The sequence below is a fragment of the Anabrus simplex genome, chromosome 2 (assembly GCF_040414725.1).
Source record: "Anabrus simplex isolate iqAnaSimp1 chromosome 2, ASM4041472v1, whole genome shotgun sequence".
Lineage (NCBI taxonomy): Eukaryota > Metazoa > Arthropoda > Insecta > Orthoptera > Tettigoniidae > Anabrus > Anabrus simplex.
The window spans coordinates 545,081,932-545,105,773 of NC_090266.1; the positions used below are offsets into that span (position 1 = coordinate 545,081,932).

A 23,842-nucleotide genomic window follows, 5' to 3' on the forward strand; every position below is an offset into this window, starting at 1 on the left:
GATCATATTTTTTGTTATTTGTTTTAACGCCACCTTAACGCTAAAAATATTTTCGGTATCATTCGGATTGGATAGGACTGGAAATGGGACAGTTTCTGTCGTGGCATTAATTCAAGCACAACCCCGGTGGTAGCCTGACATGGGAATAGAGAAATTTATTAAAAAAAACAATTTTTTGGTCTGTTGACGGTGGGGTTGGAACTCGCCACCTCCTGAATGAAAGTTTAAAGTTGAACGACACCTACTTCGAAGCCCATTCGCTCACTTTATTATTATTATTATTATTATTATTATTATTATTATTATTATTATTATTATTATTATTATTATTATTATTATTATTTGAGCCTCCTCGGCTCAGGTGGCAGCGCGCCGGCCTCTCACCGCTGGGTTCCGTGGTTCGAATCCTGGTCATTCCAGAGAGATTTGTGCTGGACAAAGCGGAGGCGGGATAGGTTTTTCTTCGGGTACTCCGGTTTTCCCTGTCATCTTTCATACCAGCAACACTCGCCAGTATCATTTCATTTCATCTATCATTCATTAATCGTTGCCTCACAGGAGTGCGACAGGCTTCGGCAGCCGGCACATTTCCTATCCTCGCCTCTAGATGGGAGCTACATTCATTCCATTCCTGACCTGCTCGAATGACTGGAAACCGGCTGTGGATTATTGTTATTATTATTATTATTATTATTATTATTATTATTATTATTATTATTATTATTATTATTATTATTATTATTATTATTTTAAGCTCAATATGTTACCCATATTGGACTGTCATGTTAAAATGTCGCAATAAATTGGATGATTCCCTACTTCTGTGGAGTGGAAAATTATCTAGAAACACTACAGACGTGGAAGTAAAAATGTTCATTAGCATATGTTCGGTAAACCTATTAAACGTTTCCGATTTCCCATTCTTTTCATTTCCTTTTCATCAAAATATATTTATTGTTCGATACTTCATTGTTGGCTGCTTGCCTGGTTAAAGGATCTAGGCCCATGGATGGACGGTCTTAAACGTTGGGAAAGGTTCGAATTAATCTTCACTCGAAATCAGTGAGTGAAATATTTTATGTTCGTGAACGTCTTTACACATTCACGAGACTGACGGAGAGACTTTAACGCGCGGGTGGAAAGCGAGCCATCTTCCGCTATCTGTGATAAGCCGGGATCCATACGGTACATCAGATTTTCGATATGGCAAGTCAGCTGATGGTAGGAATGCCCGTGGTTTGATCTCCCCTCTAGCATCAACCTGGGGAAGCAGCTGAACTGTAGAGTGAGAAGAGGGACGCTCTGATTGGATGGCTCTGGACGGAGCTGTCTTGTGATTGGTTCACCGTGACATCACGGTTGAGCTCCGGAGAACGAGACACACAGGTAGAGATGGAAGTTCGTGAGTCGTGGTGGCTTCCTGAAGTGATTTTCAAAACTAGTCCAATAAGAACAGGTGCTATTGTTGCCGCGAAGCCATTCTAAGCGTGGGGCTAGCGCCTGCAAGAAGTGAATCGTGCATGTGAAAGCAAGCGAACAGGTGGCTGGCAGATAGAAGGCAATACGCCCACACGAGTATTCAGACACGCAAATCACTCAGCTGTTGGTGGTGGATTTTGGCGGGCTGCTCAACCCAAGGGGATGGCTGATTTCCAAGAGGTTAGTGTCGAAATCATTTACTATTTTTTATCTTCATGTTTATAATATTTTGTTAGTCCAGGGTGAAATGCATCTCTTAACATTTTTTCGAACAGATGAGCCTGAACCCTTTAATCGAGTGGGGTTAAGATCAGCGATTGTCAGCTTGTGGCTCGCACAATGTGGCATTTGTTCCTTATGTTAATTTGTGTATGCTTACCGGGTTATTCAAACGAGCCGTTCTTAAATGATGTTTAGTCACAGAAGGCAAGGAGCCGCATCCACAGACTGAGAGCGGTTCCTTCTTAGGAGATTCATAAATGTAGGTACAAAAAATCTAAGAGGCTCTCCCACTCAGGAGAATATTAATAAAGCCCTGGAGTGGGGTAAAGAAAACTGCGTGTTCCGTTCGTATAAATCACTACGTCCGTCAACTAAATCAAGTAGGCAAATAACTTAATGTAATAATCAATTGTAATCTTGTCAGGTGCACGGCTGTGTATACATGTGTGTTAGTGCTCGCAACGATAACGTTCACTTAGAGCCTACGTGTAGTAACAACAGCGATATTTAATATTATTTGTATACTGTTCATAACATTCGAATCTTCATGTGCAAAATTAATCAAATAATTGAACACCGTGTTGTGAAACAGTTCCTAGCCCAACTTAGGGATACTTCATATTACTTAAAGTGGAATACTGGCTGAAAGGTATATTTTCCTTAATTTATTTTTAAGAGCTGTGTTTATGTCATTCAAGCTCAAAAAACATGAGCCTAGGTTATTTCGTTATGGCTGAGGCACATCACAAGGAAAGCAAGATCCATAAAACTTTATTGTACGACATAGGATGAACCACAAATTACCTCTGCTTTCCTTTAGAGCAAGTCTGCTCGTAAAGGGGCGCCTTTCTTTTGAGGTGGCGCCTGATCATAGAATCAATAAAGGTTGTGACTTACCTTATGGTATCATCCGACACTAATCCAGGTCAATGATATCTGACAAAATTAAAAGCATTTAACTTGTGAGCTTATCTTGTAAGGAAATGTATTCATTGAGCCTCATTCAGATGTGCGCTACTAATTCCAGCAAGCCGGCAGTTAGGATTCTTACTACAGATGGTTAGCTAAGTACGAAGGGAACTTATGCAAACGGAGTATTTAAGTTAGATTCTGGACGAAGTTTAAAGTGTGAGGTAAACATTTCGGGAGGCAGCAGATGTTACTTAAAATACCTTGTATTGCGACGTAGATTCATGAATTTGGACAAGTAATAGAGCTAGGAAGTCATCGTTCATTGGTCTAACAGAATGCGATATTTAGTATGTTTACATTTTGTTTTCGGTATAAAGTAAATATCGTTGATTATCCTGTACTAGTATTTCAGTGTTCAATTAATAAATAAAATACCCATGAAAAATAGGTCGCTAATTCTACATTCAAATATTTATTTTCAAATATTCAGCATGTCAGTTAAAATTGCTTCAGTTTATAGAAGTTACCGAAACAATACACACTAATTTAAACACAAATGAAAGTGTTACTAATGACTGTGCTTTTGATTCACTAACTTATGTGTTATATCATTTTGAAGCTTTTTGATCTGTACATCAAATATTGTTTAGCACTAGCACATTAAGACATCCGCGAAGATTTTCCCCGCACACATACGTACATACATACATACATACATGCATACATACATACATACATACATACATACATACATACATACATACATACATACATACATACATACATACATGTGTCGTAAAAAGAGATTAAGAATAAAATTTTTTAAATGAAAGTATAAGGCAGTAACTAAGGGTAATTCTAATTTTGAACAACATAGATACTCTTCTGCGATGTGCGGTGGAAACAGCGATCTTTATAGTTACGTATATCAACGCTTATTTCTTAAAGCCATTCCTGTAAATATATCGTTGTTAGGGGAGGCCAATGCCTTCTTTAGAATATTACTATTACATCATGTAAATAGACTATGCTATCCATTAAACCTTAGATCTGATCCTGTGGCACACAGCAGGGTCCAATCAAATTCCTCACTAAGTTATGTCTTCTCAAAGGAATATGCGTCCTGCGCCATGGCTAAGTTGTTAGCTTGCTTTCTTTTGTACTAACGGGTCCCGGGTTCTATTCCCGGCCGGGTAGGGGATTTTAACCTTTATTGGTTAAACTCTATGGCTAGGGGCTGTGTGTGTGTGTGTGTGTGTGTGTGTATGTGTGTGTGTGTGTGTCGTTAACAGCATTAGAATTCATAACAGTTAGGGCCCCATCGTCACAGGCGCTAAGGTCGCCTACAGGGCGTCAACTCGAAAGACCCGCACCAGGCCTTTTCGGAGGCCTCACGCCATTGTTAAAGGGAGGTAAGAAACCTTAGGTGACGTTACTATATTAACTTACCGTGCATCAGTGACGAATGCTTTTGTCAGTAAAATTATAGACGAATGGATTCTATGCAAGAGGTGAAGATGAGTCAATGAGAATGTTATTCGTAAACGTGAATCGGATATTACCAGAGGACACCGCTACAGTGTGCAATATTGGACAGACTGGTATTTCAAGGAGTGAGTTTCATGTCTCAAATTCAAATGTAGAGTTTTTTTTAATTATTTGTACTAACTGTTATTTGCTATACCATTTTTCAAAAGTATCCATGCATTTTTAAAATTGCCGGGCAAATCGTACATATTAGTTACTTAAATTCAGCATAAATACATACAAACCTACGTACATACATACATACATACATACATACATACATACATACATACATAATTTAGAGCCACTTGAAGTGATCTCTAGGGTAGTTTCCCGTCTGTTTGGCCCGGGCCCAAGTCCTGTTTTTTCCACAAATGAAGATGATGATTGTTGCTTAGAGGGCCTTAACATCCAGGTCGTCGTAATCAAATTTTAATCTCATGTTCAGGGTCAGGAAGTGTGTGTTTTCAAACACTGGTAATACATTTCTTATGTGCTTTACCGTCGTTTTCATCTGCAGATGAATGCCAGGAAGGTATCTAATGTATAAGTTACAACATTTTAACCCTTTATAAGTTCTACACATTCCACAATATTGCACTTACACTTTTAGGTTTTCGACAACGCTGGAATAGGGAAGGAGAAGCATAGGAGGGAAGTTAGGCCATGGCATTAACCATCTACAGCCCCGTCGTTGCCTCTTGAGGAAATGTGGAATAAAATATCTTCCGGGCTGCAGGAATAGGACTCGAATCCACCACATACCCAATGTAAGCTTACAGTTACCCGATATGTAGCACGTAGTCAGCTTGTTTATTATTATTATTATTATTATTATTATTATTATTATTATTATTATTATTATTATTATTATTATTATTTCTTTGTTTATCATGTATTCACGTCGGCCTCCATGCCTGATGGTTAGCGTGCTGGCCATTGGTCCAGAGGATCCCGGGTTCGATTCCCGACCGGGTCGGAGATTTAAACCATAAATTCTTAATATCCTTGGCTCGGTGACTGGGTGTTTGTGCTGTCCCCAACATCCCTGCAACTCACACACCACACATAACATTATCCTCCACCACAACAACACGCAGTTACGTACACATGGCAGATGCCGCCATCGGAGGGTCTGCCTTACAAGGGCTGCACCCGGCTAGAAGTAGCTGCACGAAATTTTATCTTTTCACTCGCACTTAATAGACTTCGAGTGACGCCAGGAGGCCTGAATTTTGTTCCGATAGAGTTATTTAATATGCCGGAAAACAAAGACTCCGAGTTGTCTCATTTTAACACCCTCACATGCCACTGACCTCAGCTTTGGTCGAACTCGTTTTGGATCAGAAAGACAATAACCTACTGCAGCACTCAAGTCAACTTATTTTCTACTTGTTCTTCTTAGATTATTATTGTTATTATTATTATTATTATTATTATTATTATTATTATTATTAGTAGTAGTAGTAGTAGTAGTAGTAGTAGTAGTAGTAGTAGTAAATTCATAAATATGAATGTTATTGTGAATGCGGATCACATATAAACAGATTATCGACAAGAATGTTATCTATTTCAAAACAAAACAACAGCAGCAACAACAAGAACGATAATTTTTAATGCAAATAGACTTACTGAAATAATTATCCTCATCATTTATTTCAGGCTGTACTTTATTGAACTGTAGTTAGGAGTCACGCTGCCTCAGTAAAATTAGATTTATAACAAACAAAATTATAGCATGTAAATACAGTTATTTTCCAGTTCATAGACCATACTTTCTTCTTCTTCTTATTATTATTATTCTCTCTTGCTTTTCCCCATTACCCATGTATGGCATGACACTTCGTATGAATCTAGTCCAGTTTCACGGCCGGATGCCTTTACTGACGCCAACCGTGGAGGGATTTTTTCGGTCTATGTGTATACAGAAATCCAAACTCCATTTCGCTGCAGTCCTGATAGGCCTTGGCCTCCTAAGCGACCGCTGCTCAGCTGGAATTCCTGCAGATTACGATGTGACGCGTGGTGAGAGCAACGAATTCTCTCGGTCGTTGTTCTTAGCTTTATGTCTCACTCTTGGATAGATGCTCAGTTGTTCTCAGATAGGCTAAGTAAACCTGTAGCCAGTCCTCTGAACTATGGGAAAGTCCCTGACCTGACCTGACCGGGAATTGAACCCGGGGCCTCCGGATAAGAGGCAGAGTCGCTACCCCTACCCCATGGGGCCGGCTCTATGTTCCTATGACAAACGTAATTTAGGGGACAAATTTAACGAAGTTTTCATTCTATATTGGGTGACCACACTCGGATTTTTTAAGAATCCTAAGAATCGGGCCTTGACCTGTCCAAACTCCAGACAGAATTTGCTCATCTTGATTAATGTAGGAGATAAGAGGTTGGGGATTGGATGAGGACAATGACTGACAATATCACGTATGTAAAGTTGTACTTAGTAAATTAGAAGGTGGGGGTGTTTTTAGTTTTAAGAGGAAGTATAACTGTTTAACCATAGGCCCTACAAAAAAATTAGAATTCATAAATTTTGAATTAGCGACGGCTCATTTACTTTTAACTGTTGTAACAAAGGTTAATTGGGAGTATCACCAGATGCCATTACGTACACATGTTCTGGACTGAATTTTACATTTTAAAAATTATTTTAGATTGTGGATGTTGATGCTCTCTCAAGCTAGGAGACTTGTTGGTCACCAAATCAGTTTATGTGGACACGTTAAGGAACGGTTTGTAGTGTTTCTTAAGGTGTTATTTATTACTGTAACGAGAAAGAGTTTACCAATGATGAGATAGCTAATTCCTTCCAACTTCTCAAGTAACTTCAGTATCAGTCAGGTTTCCAACTGGTCGGTCTCACGAGACTGGACACTCCCAAACTGGACTAATGAATCAACTGTTTCAGAAAATCGAACTGAGAATGTTTCACCCAGTCTCAATAACTTGGCAAACAAGGGAGGTAACTACCATTTATCTATTAACCCGTGATACACAATGTACAATACTGATAGAATATCTTCGTCATTAGCCTTCGTCTGTATACTGTCTTTTTTACCACTGACAATATTTTCTCCGCCTATAAGAATATGCATCTCATTATAACACTCTGCAATATTCCGTATTTTATTAACACATTTAATTTCTAGTAACATGGGAAAATAGATATCCAAATGAAAGTGGGCTAAATCATTTATTATTCAAAGGGAAGGAAGTAAGAAGAGAAATAAGAAATTCTCGATTAAATTGCATTTCATGAATTAAATGTCATGACAGAACTTATAAGAGAAGTCTTATGCTACTAACAGGTTTGTCAAGTTTTTCAACCGGAAGTATTACACCACTGATCTCTCTTCAATATAACCCGCGAGTTTTCGACTGGTTGTTTGGGGAGGACATGGAAGTACATTTTTTATAGGATTATGAAAAGTACCTTAGAACTCAAGAAGATTGTTGTTATTTTCTCCCATTATCTAGTAAGTCCATCAACACAGTGATCTAACCAACGAATTCACGTTCATGATTTTTTTTTACTTCGTGGGTTCCAGAATAATAGTTTTTTTAACCGCAATTGTATTGTTACTGATGTGTGTAATATTGTGTACCAATAACGCTCCAGGACATATACCTTACATTTCCTGGATTTCATGTAGAACATAAATGTTCCTTTGACTCAATGACTCCAACGTGACATCCACTGAACGTTGGTGTGATTACTGTCACTCGTAAATGGAATATCAGTTGAGATTTTTCATCATATTATTCTAAATTTTACCAAACTTTTATTAATTACACATTAATATTAATTACTTGTATTTTATTCTAATAACATATGCACTTGCACATTATTTCTGAATCATGGCTTTATGCTCGTCACCTTAATTTAACAATCATTAATTCTCTTGAAAACATAACGGCTTCGTAAATAAGTTCAAGTATTTTTGCTACACATTTCAGCTTACACATTTATGTACTCGAATTATTTCACCTTAATATAATATGAATATTTAATACAGACGATAGTATTTATGTAGTAACTTTATTCAGAAATCTAGGTCTTGGAGACTCAATCTTGGAACCATCCAACCCCGATTGGTCGCTGCCTAACTCTCACAAACTTGAAATATGAATAGACTATAAATGTTGTCGAGCATAGAGCGAACAACTGTGGGCTGAGGTTGAGAATAGTAAAAAATTTATTGTCTACGCATCTAAGTATCTCTATGATCTCTAAAACAGACTACTATCGTCTAAACGTCTCAAACAAGCACCTTTCAACATTTTATTTCTTTGTTAATGTATAAAGGTGTATTACACAAATTAACGATACAGTATAATGGAGATTTCAGTGAACTGCATCTCTTCCATATTGTATAATTATTTTGTTTCTTACTTAATTTCCTTTCCTTATCATTAGGTTGGATATTTCCACTTTTATTACCCGACTTTCAGACATAAATTTCACTCTAACTACCTGCAATTCAAGAAGAAATTAGATGGTTAATGTATTGACTATTCTGAACCACTTGTTTCCCAGTCGTTCACTGTAGGCCTTTATTCGTAGTCCCTTACTCCCATTTCCTGATAAGGCGTCGGTGATGAAGTAACTTGAAATTGTCGTTCACTGTTCAACAATATAACGTACCTTACATATTCTATAGAGTTCATGTACATTTTATATGTTGCGGAAACAAATCTTGCTCAGAAATACGCAAGTAATTCAGAGAAAGTTAATTAATGTGTTGGGAAGTCGGTAGTTTCAATAGTAGCGAAACTTAATTTTATTACAGAACAAGGAAATGGTAGATATTTTCAATCCAAATTCTCTCACATATATGGGGACAATGAGAGATCGAGCTACCCTATGCTGGTCACTAAGGACATGTTCAGACTATAGCCGTTTGTCTTTCTCTGGTACTCTTACCACATATTTGCAGAGGGCGATGATTCTCAGAAAAATAATTCTTATTCCATGGAAGAGATTATGTTTTGAAATAACAACGTTATATTCTTAGTTGTATTGAGTTACACGTCAAGGCGTTTAGTTTTAGAGCCTCTTACTTTATAGCCTGTGTATATAAGTTAATTGATCTTAAATGCATTATTCTAATAATTAAAATTGAATTATATATTTTCTAATCTTAGAAGAGGCGGATAAGCACAACAAAGAATACGTCAATCGTTCTTTAAAACGTTCAGCTCCTTGACGGATTGGTCAGCGTAGTGTCCTTCGGTTCCGAGTACCCCGGGTTCGATTTCCGGTCGGGTCGGAGATTTTAATCTTTAATGGTTAATTCCTTTGCCTCGGGGACTGGATGTTTGTGCTGTTCTCAAATTCGTACAACTCACGCATAAAGTATCACACAACCCTTCACCACAATAACATGTAGTTTCTTACAAACGGCAGTTGTCGCACACTCTCGTTGGATGGCCTGCCCTACAAGGACGGCACCAGGCTAACAATAGTCACACGAAATTATTAAATATATTTTCATTTCCTCGTCTTTTCATCATAGGCAGGTATGTGAGAATATGGTCCTCTGGAACCATAAAATATCTAATATAATGACGACAGAGTATGACAAAAGATCGCAAAACTCCTCGAGAATTTCAGCTAAATTAAAGAGGGCACTGAATTTTCGTACATTGATTTTGGAAATCTTCTCGTTTGTCGAGCCAACATAATTTGAAATCGCAAGAAATGGATGACACATATTGTAGATAAACGAGTATAAGTCAATGCATTCAGACGGTATCCCTTGAAACTCAGTTACTGTATGCCTAACCCTTCTCTTCTCTGATTACGCACTCGTTAGCAAATGTAGTTGTATAATTTTAGATAGGTTTGTGTAAAAATAAATCCATTCTTTGATTGTTCTTCTGTACTACATGGTTTCTACAAAGTCATGAGGTGATTAGTTCTTAGGGAAAGCAGATGGAAATAATCAGCCGAAATCCTAAACCATGATTCGATCAAATTTTCTTTATATTTTCGCTGGTAGTGTTCATATAATAGAAGCACACTGTAGATCGCTGGACTGAGAAAGAAGTGTTGCGAGAAACTTAACAGACGATTCTGAAACTCATTGTGAGTGGGTTGTCTCAGTGACTCACTCTACGCAAATGAGGAAACTTGCAACAACCCGTGCTGTAACATACTTTAAACCGACCTCTCTCAAGGAATAAACCTCTGTAACGTACTTCATTGCTGTTGAGGTTTGAGTTGTAGACAAGGCTTATAGCATGAGTTAATAGGTTGTCACAACTTCGAAATACTTCTCGTAGAGCCGCTTCTTCTTTTTTCTGACTTCTTCACACACCTGTGTTCGGCAATTTGTATGGAATTAGCTCAGTTTCACGGCCGGGTGCCCTTCTTGACAGCAATATTATATCGAGGGATGTATTTACTATTGTATATTTCTGTGGTGTTTTAGTATGATGTAATAAACGAACAAAAACACCCAGTCCCCGGGTTAAAGGAATTAACTAGACGCGATTAAAATCTTCGTCCCGACTGGGTATCGATCTCAGAGTCCATTGAACCGAGAGCCACTACGATGGTCATTCAGTTACATGCCAGACCTTTTCCCACAGAACATGTAAATATATACTTCTACAATTCAAAACCTTACTGACGTGAGAGATTCAATTATACGAATACTCTCCTTTAATTAATATTACTAAGTCAAATAAACTGCAAGTATATCGAGTTTCAGTGTTAACGAAACATTCTATTTCGTAACTTCCAGTATTTCAACATTATTTTTGAATGAAATATACCATGACTCTGTACCATCTCGTTAAGCGAATGCAAGTTTTCCAAACAAGAGCTCCTCTATCAGGATAACTGGGAAGCTTTCAGTTTGACGAACTGATGCTTAAGATTTATCTTGCACGTCTCCCCATTTTGCAGGTCGTAAGTACCTTTATAGAAGGCACGTGTGATTATTTTATTTTTGCTGTCTTGTTTTAATGTCGCACCGACTCAGGTACGACTTCTAGCGACTAAAGGATAGGACAGGGCTAGGACTGGGAAAGAGTGACCATGGCCTTAATTATAATAACTTACGGTGCCAACATTTGTCTAGTGAGAAAATGAGAAACCACGGAGAACCATCTTCAGGACTGCCGATTGTGGGGTTCGAAACCAGCATCTCCCGATTGCAAGCCAGCAGCCAACTAGCTGGGGATGTATTACATTAAAATCTTGTTCTGCTTTCGAGAAATTTAGAGGTTGCATAGTGAGAACTGTTCATAATATAGGAAGGAAAGTTCCTGATATTAGGGGAGTACGCAGTGAAATCTATCGAATTGAAAGACTGATGTCTGAAGAACATTAAATTAGGAAGAGCATAATTGGTTATACATTTATCTGTACATACATACATACATACATACATACATACGTAATTACATAAACAAATTTCCGGCGCGTAAATTATGAACAGTCGCAATTTATAATAAAGTAATATTTAAGTTATGTGTCCTCAAAAATTCCGCAAACGATGATTAGGTCTAACTAGTACAGTATATTTACTTTAAATAATGTATGATATTCACATACGTCAGAATCCTCCGTGGCTCAGGCGGCAGCGCACCGGCCTCCCACACTGGGTTCCGTGGTTCAAATCCCGGTCACTCCATGAGAGATTTGTGCTGGACAAAGTGGAGGCAGGACAGGTTTTCTCCGGGTACTCCGGTTTTCCCTGTCATATTTCATTCCAGCAACACTCTCCACTATCATTTCATCTGTCAGTCATTAATCATTGCCCCAGAGGAGTGCCACAGGCTTCGGCAGGTGGCACAATTCCTATCCTCGCCGCTAGATGGGGCTTCATTCATTCCATTCCTGATCCGGTCGAATGACTGGAAACAGCCTGTGGATCTTCATTTTCATTCACATACATCGCAATGTCCAACTCCCTGGCTGAATGGCCAGCATTGATGCCTTCGTTTCGGAGGATCCCGGGTTCAATTCCCAGCAGGATCGGGGAATTTAATAGTGTCTGACTAATACTTTTGGCTTGGGAGCTGGGTGTTCGTGTTCGTCTCAACTCTCTCCTCGCCATATGCACACATCACATCATATTACTAATCACCACAGAAACACGCAATGCGATTACTTCCCTCCAATTAGGGTTTGCGTCAGGAGGGGCATCCGGCCGCAAGACAGGACAAAATCCACATGTTCGACACAGTTTATGCCCGCGACCCCACAGGTGTGGGGAAAAAGCAGTAGAAGAAGATTCACATACATTACGGTTTTGAAATTATTTTGTAACTACTACAAAAATGAACACGTATCTGCTGGTTTCAAAGCACTAGGTATAAGTTGGTAAGATCTATATCCTATGAAAGTGTTGATACGCAGCGTAATTTTCATTCATGTGTACAACTGTAACGTACATAGAGCAAGCTATTTTTTCTCTTCAAGTTGCTTTACGTCGCACCAACCCAGATGGGCCTTATGGCGACGATCGGACAGGAAAGGGCTGGGAGTGGAAAGGAAGCAGCCGTGGCCTTAATTAAGGTACCACCCCAGCATTTGCCTGGTTAAAAAATGGAAAACCACGGGAAAACATGTTCAGGGCTGCCGATTGTGGGGTTCGAACCCACTAACTCCCGAATACTGGATACTGGCCGCACTTAAGAGACTGCAGCTATCGTGCTCGGTCAAGCTACATTGAATCTGATATAAATTCCATAGAAATAGTTTCATTCCCATTGTTATAAAATATACAATGTTAGCTTCCTCGGGGTCGTAAATAAGAGCAATGGAACCTTCAACGCATTAAAACTTAAGTAGAAACTATATCAACGATTTTTTTTTGCTATTTTGCTTTACGTCGCACCGACACAGGTAGGTCTTATGGCGAAGATCAACGATTTTCTAAAGGAGTAGAGGCCTTATATGCAATTTTCTTATTTTTAAAGTAGTATATTCCTTGTTAACATAATGCAATATTCTTATTTTGAAAGTGTTCCTTGTTAACATTATGGAGCAGCTGTCAATGCTGCAGTCGGTATGTTGTTGTCCTAGTATCCCTAAGGTTGTTGGTTCGATCCCAGATAAGGTCGGTGTCATTTGAGGATGTTTAAATATAATCCCTTCCTGTAATTTGCTTCCAGCGTTTTAAATAACTTCTGCAGGAACTAATTCTGACACACCACCATCACTTAAAAGCATTCCCGTTGATAGATCTTTAAACAAATAACCGTATTATTATTATTATTATTATTATTATTATTATTATTATTATTATTATTATTATTATTATTACTACCAGAGTTCGAATATGAGTAGCTGAGATTGTATTTTGCCGTAAAGGTTAACTAAACATTCTTTACTTTCTTCCAATGAAATGAACGTGTGATGATGCCGCTGATATTACTGGGGCTTTACGTACTGTAGTGGGATATATTGTAATATCATTTAAGGATATGAAATATGTCTGATAAGCCCGCCAGGTGGTCGTGATCGTTAAGGCGTGAAGTGTGTATGGTCTGACACCGCCCCTTAGCCGGTTTGAGTTCCACTGGCAGAAAATATTTTCGTCATCAGAATATTCACCGGCAGAGTAGAAGAGGTGGTTGTATACAATTTATAATTACTAGATTGCGTGCCAAAAGCCTGGATGAAATTTTAAATCACTCCGCTGTGCTTATATGGCGTAAAAAACCCGTGGTCTCACCCTGAGGTGGCCCAACTCTTTTCAGACACATCCCCAATGGAGGTGAGCTGCGTGTACCATTTTAACCACATACCAGCACTCCTGCCATTCTTAAATTTCTGGTAGTACCGAGAATCGAGCCCGGGCACCCGACGACGGCAGCTAATAACACTATCCGTTACGCTGCGGAGGCGAACCGTATATGAAGTGAGGGTACATGACGCTGTTGATGGTGATCCGTCCGACGGATAGGGACACGAAAAGCCTTGAGTAGACCCCATGTTGCTATTCGACAGGAGCAGGCTATGTGCAAGTCTGCGTTTCACCCTCTCCCTTCCAATGTCGTATATCACATTCACTTCATCCTCTGATGAGGTTGATGTCAGGACGGGCATCCGGTCGTAAAACCTCGTGAAACTCGTTCTGATGGACTGCATATCTATATGTGGCTGGGAGGCTTTACCAGTCTAAAGTAAAACAATGCCTGGGAAGAGCATTGTCAGATGCGCGGTATTGCTCGCGGCACGATAATAATAATAATAGTAATAATAATAATAATGATAATAATAATAATAATAATAATAATAATAATAATAACAATAATAATTTTACGTCGTGGCTCTGATGCGTGCATTTGTAATGGATTAGTGGAGAATCGGGAATGAAACTGCAGAGATATGTAGATCTGTATGCCCATTGTAACAACATTCACCGACATGAAGTGATACATTACGTTAATGTACTCTAAGTCTTGGATGGCCAACAGCGGGAATTGAACCCAATTTTCATCCCAGTTGTATTTACAACGATGACTACACATCGTTATATACCTTCAAACAGTCCTTATTGTTGTTCTTTTAGTCTTTTATTGAGACATCAAAGCAGTCTAAAGTTTACGACAGAGCCGGAAATCCAACACACTACAATCAGAGGGGATTCTTTCTATGCGGACCCTAAGACAAAGGAAAACGCTCATTACACAACGTATAGTAATGGTAACAAGAAAGTTCTAAAAGAAATAGGGATTTAAAATGTGGAAGGTCAACATTTTGTCATATAAACACAGAAAATAGGTGGCTGAGGTTCAGTGCAAGTGGGATTTTTGAAATGAGGACGAGCATCCTTTTGGTTGGGATTGCGCTTAAAACACAAGCTCGCTTGGCTGTGAACACAGCATCATCACTCACGTAAAACCAGAAGCTTGTTTCAGATGTAAACTTCCCACTGCTCTCTGTAGGTGACACTGAGACATGGATTTTCTCATACATTGCAGGGTATGGTAGGGTAACCTAAAATCGTATAATTTTCTTCGCGAGTTTTCACTATTGTTGACAATAAAATTTACTTTGGGCGCTTTTGCATTTCCTTGATCATTAAAACTTGATTTCCTTTACTAAGTGCATAACCTTCATAATCAACCAATATTTCGACGGCTTACTTCTAAAACCTCGTATCTCCCAATGCCCTTCCTATCCAATATTTTCCTTAAGAGTGGTCACGCCTCCCAGCCACAAATGGATATCCAGCCCATCAGAACAATTTTCGCTGTGTTCATTTTCCTATGCACACGTGTAAAGGAAAATGGGCCTTAAATAAATTATACTGTAGGAATGTGTAAATTTGCCATGCGAACAATATCCCTACAACACGGTATGATAAGGTCTATTTTCCTTTACACATCAGCATAGGAAAATGAGCACAACGAACATTATTCTGATGGACTGCATATTCGTATGTGACTGGGAGGCGTGACCATTCTTAAGGAATATAAAGCGTAGAAAGAGCATTGGGGCATACGAGGTTTTAGAAGTAAGCCATCGATTTGTTCCTTTCGTTCAACCGTCATGAACTTAACATGCAATCAGTACTTCATTTTCTTCAATAGTCTACTCCACTTATAAGACTGATGACATTCTTTCATCTTCAAATGTTCATCCCTGAAATGTGTTAGTTTGAATATCGTTTGTGAAGAAACAGTACCTAGTATTTCACAATCCCGTTCCTATCCATTATTTTCCATAGGACTATTCACGCCTCCCCGCCGCATATGGCTATGCAGTCCATCAGAAAAATGTTCGTTGTGTTCATTTTCCTATGCTGGTTTATATAGGACAATTAACATTAAATATATTATACTGTAGGAGTGCGTAAATACGCCAAGCATATGCACACTCCTACAGTACGGTATGGTAAGGTTCATTTTCATTTACACGTCAGCATAGAAATATGAACCCAAACAAAATTCGTCGTTCGGGCAAACGGTTATATCTCCCAATGCACTTCCTATCCATTAAGGAAAATATACATATTTGGCTAGGAGGCGTGACCAGTCCATGAGAACAATGTTCATTGTGTTTATTTTTCTATGCGCACGTGTAAAGGAAAATGAACCTTACCGTACAGCACTCTAGGAATTTATGTTTACATGGCTCATTTACGCACTCCTGCAGTATAATGTTCTTAAGGTTCATTTTCCTTTAACGTAAGCATACGAAGATGAACACAACGAAAATTGTTGTGATGGACTGCGTATCCATTTGTAGTTGGGACGCGTAGCATGTCCTAAGGAAAATAATGGATAGAAAGAGCATTTCAATGGCTTACTTCTAAAACCTCTTAAGTCCCAATGATCTTCCTGCCCATTATATTCCTTAAGAATGGTCACGCCTCCCAGCCACACACGAATATGCAGTCCTTCAGAATAATTTTTGTTGTGTTCATTTTCCTATGCTGTTGTGGAAGGAAAATGGTTTTTATCATACCGTATTTTAGGGATATTGTTTGCATGGCGAATTTACACATTCCTACAATATAATGTTTTTAATGTTCATTTTTATTTACACATCAGCATAGGACAAAATGAAATGGCGTATGGCCTTTAGTGCCGGGCGTGTCCGAGGACATGTCTGGCTCGTCAAGTGCAGGTCTTTTAATTTGACACCCGTAGGCGACCTGCGCGTCGTGATGAGGATGAATGATGATGAAGACGACACATACACCCAGCCCCGGTGCCGGCGAAATTAACCAATTACAGTTAAAATTCCCGACCTGCCGGGAATCGAACCCGGGACCCCTGTGACTAAAGGCCAGCATGCGAACCATTTAGCCATGGAGTCAGACATCAGCATAGGAAAATGAACGCTACGAAAATTGATCTGATGTTCTGTATATCCGTTTGTGGCTGGGAGGCGTGACCATTCTTAAGGGAAATAATGGATACGAAGGGCATTGGGAGATATATGAGGTTTTAGAAGTGAGCCATCGATTTATTTTGATCTTCAGTGACGATATTAAGACAGAATGTAATCAGGAGCCGTGATAACGTACGCTAAATATAAAAAATCTCTCTGTAGGAGCACTTAATAATCTTCCTTTCTCAAACTTTTCCCTTGTTATAGGAAAGATATCGAACTTTTACAACCACATGTTCATCAGATAGATCAATTGCAAAAATAATAAATTTACCTGTGAATATTAGAAGACGTAGAGGAACGCGTAGGAGTTAGCGGGTAGATTCAGTATTTAAGAACTTCTATGTGAATTGCCAGACCAATGTTAGCTTCAGTTCATCGCGCAGACTTCATTTTCGCATAGAGACCTGTTGACTAGGCTATTAATGAAATACTAGCCTAGAACGAGAGTATGTACATGTAATTACATGATTGCCAGTGACTCTGAGCTCATATTTATGAAGTTATCGACACACACCTGCGAGTTACTTTACACCCCTGTTTGAGAACCTATATTCGCAGATAACATCTGCAGAACAATTTGTGCTCGAATAATATAAACGATGGTTTCCGATTCACTCATTTTACTTACGAAGTTATTCTAGTGTAGAAGTCATTCACGGATAAGTTTAAGTGAGTTTATAGTTCTGAAACCCACTTCCTACTTAGAAACTTGTTGTGTTATGTAACATTTTTAAAAGTAAATCGACGGCTTACTTCTAAAACCTCTTATCTCCCAATGCTCTTCCTATCCAATATTTTCCTTAAGAGTGGTCACGCCTCCCTGCCACAAATGGATATGCAGCCCATCAGAACAGTTTTCGTTGTGTTCATTTTCCTATGCTAGCGTGTAAAGGAAAATGGACCTTAAATGCATTATATTGTGGGAATGTGTAAAGTTGCCATGCAAACAGTATCCCTGCAACACGGTATGATAAGGTCCATTTTCCTTTACACACCAGCATAGGAAAATGAACACAACCAAAATTATTCTCATGGACTGCATGTTCGTATGTGGCTGGGGGCGTGACCAGTCTTAAGGAATATAATGGGTAGAAAGAGCATTGGGACATACGAGGTTTTAGAAGTAAGCCGTCGAAATACTTGTCCAATTAAGTCCACCTGGCCATTAGTTTACGAACGTGGTTAGGCTAAGATCTGACAGTCCTTACTTGAACAGACCCAAGATTAGCTCCAGCACAAGGAACTAATGTTTCGATTTTTGGTTTGTGATTATTGTCCATCATAATTTAACGAACGTTTTCTCACGCGGTGTACACGATTAAAAAAATTGACTGGCTGCATATTGTAGTTCATTATGTGCTCAACTTATTTACAAATAACTCTTCCTCAACGAAAGTAAAACTGTTTATACATTTTATTTGATATGGGCTAATTTAGATGTTACGTCTGACGCCGGATAACGCTCTTCTTAGGCCGACATAATTAAAAATCAGTAATTTAGTAATCTAATTTGGTACATCTGAAATTGGTCTGATGGAGTCTATATCAATATGTGGCTGGAAGGCGTGACCAGTCTTTAGGGAAATAATGGATAGGAAGAGCATTTTCACGTTCGTGGTTTTGGCGTAGGAGTGACGATATTAAGACTTGATAAACTTCACTTGAACATGCACTGAATTTGAAAGGAGAAAACAATAATTTTCATTTTCAATACTCGGATTCAATAATATGATCTCACGAAAAGTGCATTTTTGTCACTGAACATTTTTACATGAAGTTTGAAGATAGCATATGGAGACGGAGATGATCAAATATTACAACTTGGCATCGTTTGAGAGATACTGGACCAGTCTTCTCATTGATCAGTCTATTGAGAGTACACCGTTAGCACATATTCTTTAAGGTGCAAAAATGGAAGACTGAAAGTTTACAGTTTTGACGGAATATATTTTGTTTTCAAAATTATCATCTTAAATTAAGAACAGAGAAAATAATTCAAATATTTTTATCACATAAGGAAATGTAATAAATGATTATACTTTAAATCATATTCCTCAACCTGTACATTTAAAACTGATATTTTTTCGCTGTACAAAACACATAACATTTATTGAAACTTCCAACTTATTGATGATGATGCTTGTTGTTTTAAGGTGCTTAACATCGCAGGTCATCGGCCCTCCAAATTATTGATCCGGTTGTCTGTATATTTTTCTAGCATGAGTATTAGGTGTGATTTTCTACTGTGCGTGTTATAAAATGCAGTGATAAATTCTGGAAGTATATTTCTAAGTTCCATTTCCTCGTATAATCAAGCAAACATGTAATTTAAATTGGGATGGTAGAGGTATTAAACATCTTATTCAGACTAACGTTAACAAAATGCAACGTAATACATAGTTAAACTATTACTGTAGGAAACTGACTTCATATTCTGAAACGGAGAGTAAAATACTCGCTTTTCAATATTCATACCTAGGATAATATTGCAGTGTTCTGTAAGATGGAAGTTAATTATATCGATGACAGTTCATAAACTGTGGATCTAGAGGAATTTTGAATAATTTTTTTCTGTAGTTTAGTACAAAGTACACCTTAAAACACAATTATTGTAGGAGTGTTGAAAGACAGTCTTCCTACATTTGGCAGGATATAAGCCTTCTAACTGAATATGAATAAATGTTCTTAACTCCCTATCAAACCCGAAATTTCTGAAAGTGGTTGAATTTAACAAACATTTAATATATATACCACTACATGTATGATGCTTCACTAAATTCGATAAACAGTAGTTTCATGCCTCATACACCTAAAAACGATATTCACCTTGGAATCACAGATATTTTGATGATAGTTTTTGAAGATTCATCTGATGAAAATCAATGTTTGCAAAAGGCAAATGATGAATTAAATGATTTGTTTTCTTAGTGAACATCTATGCAGGGTGAAGAATCATGTATGTATTGAATATTCAATTAAGATCATTTAATTATGTATTGTCGCTGTTCGGGCCAAAGGTCATATCTCACAATGTTCTACCTATCCATTTACTTAAGACTGGTCTCGCCTCCCAGCCACATATGGATATTTAGTCCATCGGAACAATATTCGTTATGTTCATTTTCCTAAGCTAACGTGTAAAGGAAAATGAACCTTACTGTACCGCACTCTAGGATGTATGTTTGCATGACTTATTTACGCACTCCTACAGTATAATGTACTTCAGGTTCATTTTCCTTTACACACGAGCATACGAAAATGAACACAACGAAAATTGTTGTGATGGACTGCATCCATATGTGGTTATGAGGTGTGACCAGTCTAATGGAAAATGATGGATAGGAAGCATTGTCAGATATGACGTTTTGCCCGAACAGCAACGATATATGCGCTCAAGTGGAATTTACCACTGATACAAAACAAAAACGACGCAACGGCATTACGAACTGAATTTCAAGATTCTACAAAGATGCTTAAAGTTACGAAACGATACACATCGATTAATTGGGCAATCATACATTATGTGACTGCCCTTGTTTATTCTCAAAATAAATCATCAGTAACCAAAACGAGTCATATAACTGTAATAATAATAATAATAATAATAATAATAATAATAATAATAATAATAATAATAATATGAAGAATAATAATATACCGAGCAAGTGGCTGCGGGGTTTGAGACACGTAGATATCAACTTGCATTCGGGAGATACTGGGTTCGGAACCCACCGTCGGCAGTCCTGAATATGGATTTCCGTGGTTTCCCATTTTCACAATAGGTATATGCCGGGGCTGTACCTTAATTAAGGCCTCGAGCACTTCCTTCACACCCCTAGCCATTTCGTATCCCACAGTCCTCGTGTCTGTGTCGGTGCGACGTAAAGCAAATTGTAAATTGATAATAGCAATAACAATAACAATTTCTATCTTTCCTTCCTTCTTTTTTCTTCAGTTTATTCCATTTACTTCTAGCGTCGGGTATGTTCGGGGATTTAAGGCCGGATGCCGATCCTGACGCCACGTGATTTTTAAATGAAAATCTCTTCCCAGGGTCTACCAGGACTCGAACCTCAGTCTTCTGAGTCGTAATCCATCAGCAAAGCCACAGAGCTAATTACGACCCCAATAATAATAATAATAATAATAATAATAATAATAATAATAATAATAATAATAATAATAATAATAATTTTATAATTAAGATAATAAAGTTTCCATACGTATATGATCTTGATGATTTATTGTTGATTATGATGATGCTTGTTGTTTAAATGGGCCTAACATCTAGGTAATTGACCCATGATTTAATGGACTGGCTGCATATGTCACCAACTCAGGCTCATTATCTTAGTATTGGGATACATCAGGATTAAAAATATTACCTTATTTCAATTTCCCTTCTGGAGTGAATTGGGAGAAGTGAGTGCAACTCACGTTTAGGATGAGCATCAAAAGTGACCTTATTGCGAATTAGAACAACTTCTCGTTAGCCTGACCATGATGTGGATGAATTTCCTTGTTCCTTTTCGAGGAATACTTTGCCGATTCCTTTAAATAAACGTACCGAACTTATAATACAGTTTTTAATGTATGTATGCGTTTCCAACCCTTGTCCCTTTCCTGTGCTGGGTAGGTTGTAAAGCGAGATGAGGCTTCGTAGCGAAATTTTATGACCGGTTGCTATTCCTGAAGTCAACCTCATTAGATAAGTTCATGAGATGAAATCAATGACGTGATGTATGATAGCATAAAGGGAGATGGTGAAACCCGGTGCTGGCACATAGCCTACTTATGTCGAATAGCACCAACGGGTCTGCTCAAGGCTTTACGTCGCCATCCGACGGATGAATCACCATCAACAGCTTCAAATGCCCTCGTTCCATATGGGCACTGTGGAAAGTTTCGGAACTGAATCCAGGCTTTTGGCAAGCAATCTGGTGATTAGAAATTTCATAGCACTTCCTCCTCCTACCCTGCCAACCAACATTCTGATGGTAAAAATATTTCGATCCTACGGTGTCAGACAATATAGACTTCACGCCTTAACGATCATGGCCAACAGACGGGCTTGTCATATAATTTTAATATACCTTGGTCATCCATTGAATAGTGGAATCTGTGAGCTTGCAACCGCAAGGTAGTGGGTTCAAATCCCACTGTCGGCAGCCCTGAAGATGGTTTTCCGCGGTTTCCCATTTTCACACCAGGCAAATGCAGGGGATGTACCTTAAATAAGGCCAAGCCCGCTTCCTTCCCACTAATAGGCCTTTCCTATCCCATCATCTCCATAAGACCTATCTGTGTCGGTTCGAGTTAAAGCCAGTTTAAACAAAGGAATATTGGAAAAGAATGTCGAAGGGAAATTTTATTGTGGAATAAAGAGAATTTATATTTTATTTGGTGGTGTGAACGTTATAGATTATTGTGGAAGTTGAGATCAATGAAATTCCATCATCATCTAATATTCTTGAGAAGAGCTACGCGGGCTCTGTTAAAAGAGGGTTTTTCTTCTTGTAGTGCCTTCTCCATTACCGAAGGTTGGCCACAATCACAGCGAAGTTTCCACGATGTTCGGCTGTCATCATCAGTCTACTTGAATCTAGTCCTGACCAGTATCGTAAATTCCTAGGTCTGTTCCATGTCTCCAGGGCATCCGGTTGGGTAAAACGTTGTTAAAGACCTAGGCTCGTAATGGTCTGGCCACCAGTTTGGCTTGCTTTGCTTATTATTTGTTCGGTACTTCAACATTGGGTTTAAAATAATTTCTCCCAAATTTTACAGAATATTTACCAGTATTTGTCAGAATGAACTGCGCACGATTTATTATAGTTTATTCATTATAAAATACCCTTCATCATGGTACGCACTTTTCGATTACTAAATAAATAACGCAAAATTTCTTTCATATCCTTCTTGTGCACACATTTCTATTTCGAAGCAAAAAAAAAACTCAATTGTTTATTCCTTGAAGGCTCAAAAAATAAAATTGTGGAACTATCAGTATTATTTCTTGTAGAAGTATTTATCGATGGCTTTCTTTAAAAACCTCGTAAGTCCGAATACACTTCCTATCCATTATATTCCTTAAGACTGGTCACGCCTCCCAGGCCCATGTTTATATGCAGTCCAAAAGAATAATTTTCGTTATGGTCATTTTCCTCTGCCTATTTGTAAAGGAAAATGAACCTTAAATACATTATACTGTAGGAGTGTGTAAATTTGCCATGCAGTCAACATCCCTACAATACGGTACGTTAAGGTCCATTTTCCTTTAGACATTAGCAAAGGAAAATGAACACAGCGAAAATTATTCTGATGGACTGCTTTCAAATATATGACCGGGAGGCGTGGCCAGTCTTAAGGGATATAATAGGTAGGAAGAACATTTGGACATACGAGGTTTTAAAAGAAAGCCATCGTTATGTATCATCCTTTAAGAAACAGTATTGCGTATCCGACAATACTATTCATACTCATAATTTTTCTTAAGACTCGTCACGCCCCCAGCCACATACTGATGCGCAGTTCTTCAGAACAGTTTTGATTGTGATCATTTTCCTATGCTAACGTTTAAAGGAAAATGAGCTTTACATACATCAAACTGTCGAAACACTTAAATTCGCCATTCGTAGTGCTTATTTTCCTGTGCAGGCGTGTAAAGGAAAAGGGACCTTACCATACCGTGATTTATGCTGAGTCTAGTATTTTGGTTTTAATAGAAGAGGAAATCCTAAGGATCTCACAGGAAAATTCATGCCTGAGTTAGTCTTACCTCTTGAGGTGATCTGCAATTCAGAGTTTTTAAAGAATTTGTCAGATCGAATG

At 38.3% G+C, this 23,842-nt stretch overlaps 1 protein-coding gene across 2 annotated transcripts in view; it reads left to right on the plus strand.

The window, feature by feature from the left end:
* The first annotated feature begins 1,464 nt into the window (after window positions 1-1,464).
* LOC136862922 (Kruppel-like factor 3) overlaps window positions 1,465-23,842 on the plus strand; it is a 53,709-nt gene continuing 31,331 nt past the window's right edge. The window contains exon 1 of one of the 2 annotated variants that reach the window (XM_067139205.2): window positions 1,465-1,659. In XM_067139205.2, the coding sequence (XP_066995306.1) occupies window positions 1,642-1,659 (18 nt within the window). In that variant the 5' untranslated portion in view covers window positions 1,465-1,641. Of the gene's footprint in view, window positions 1,660-4,193; window positions 4,227-23,842 lie in introns of those variants that run through there. The other variant, XM_068225813.1, reaches the window with a different exon arrangement.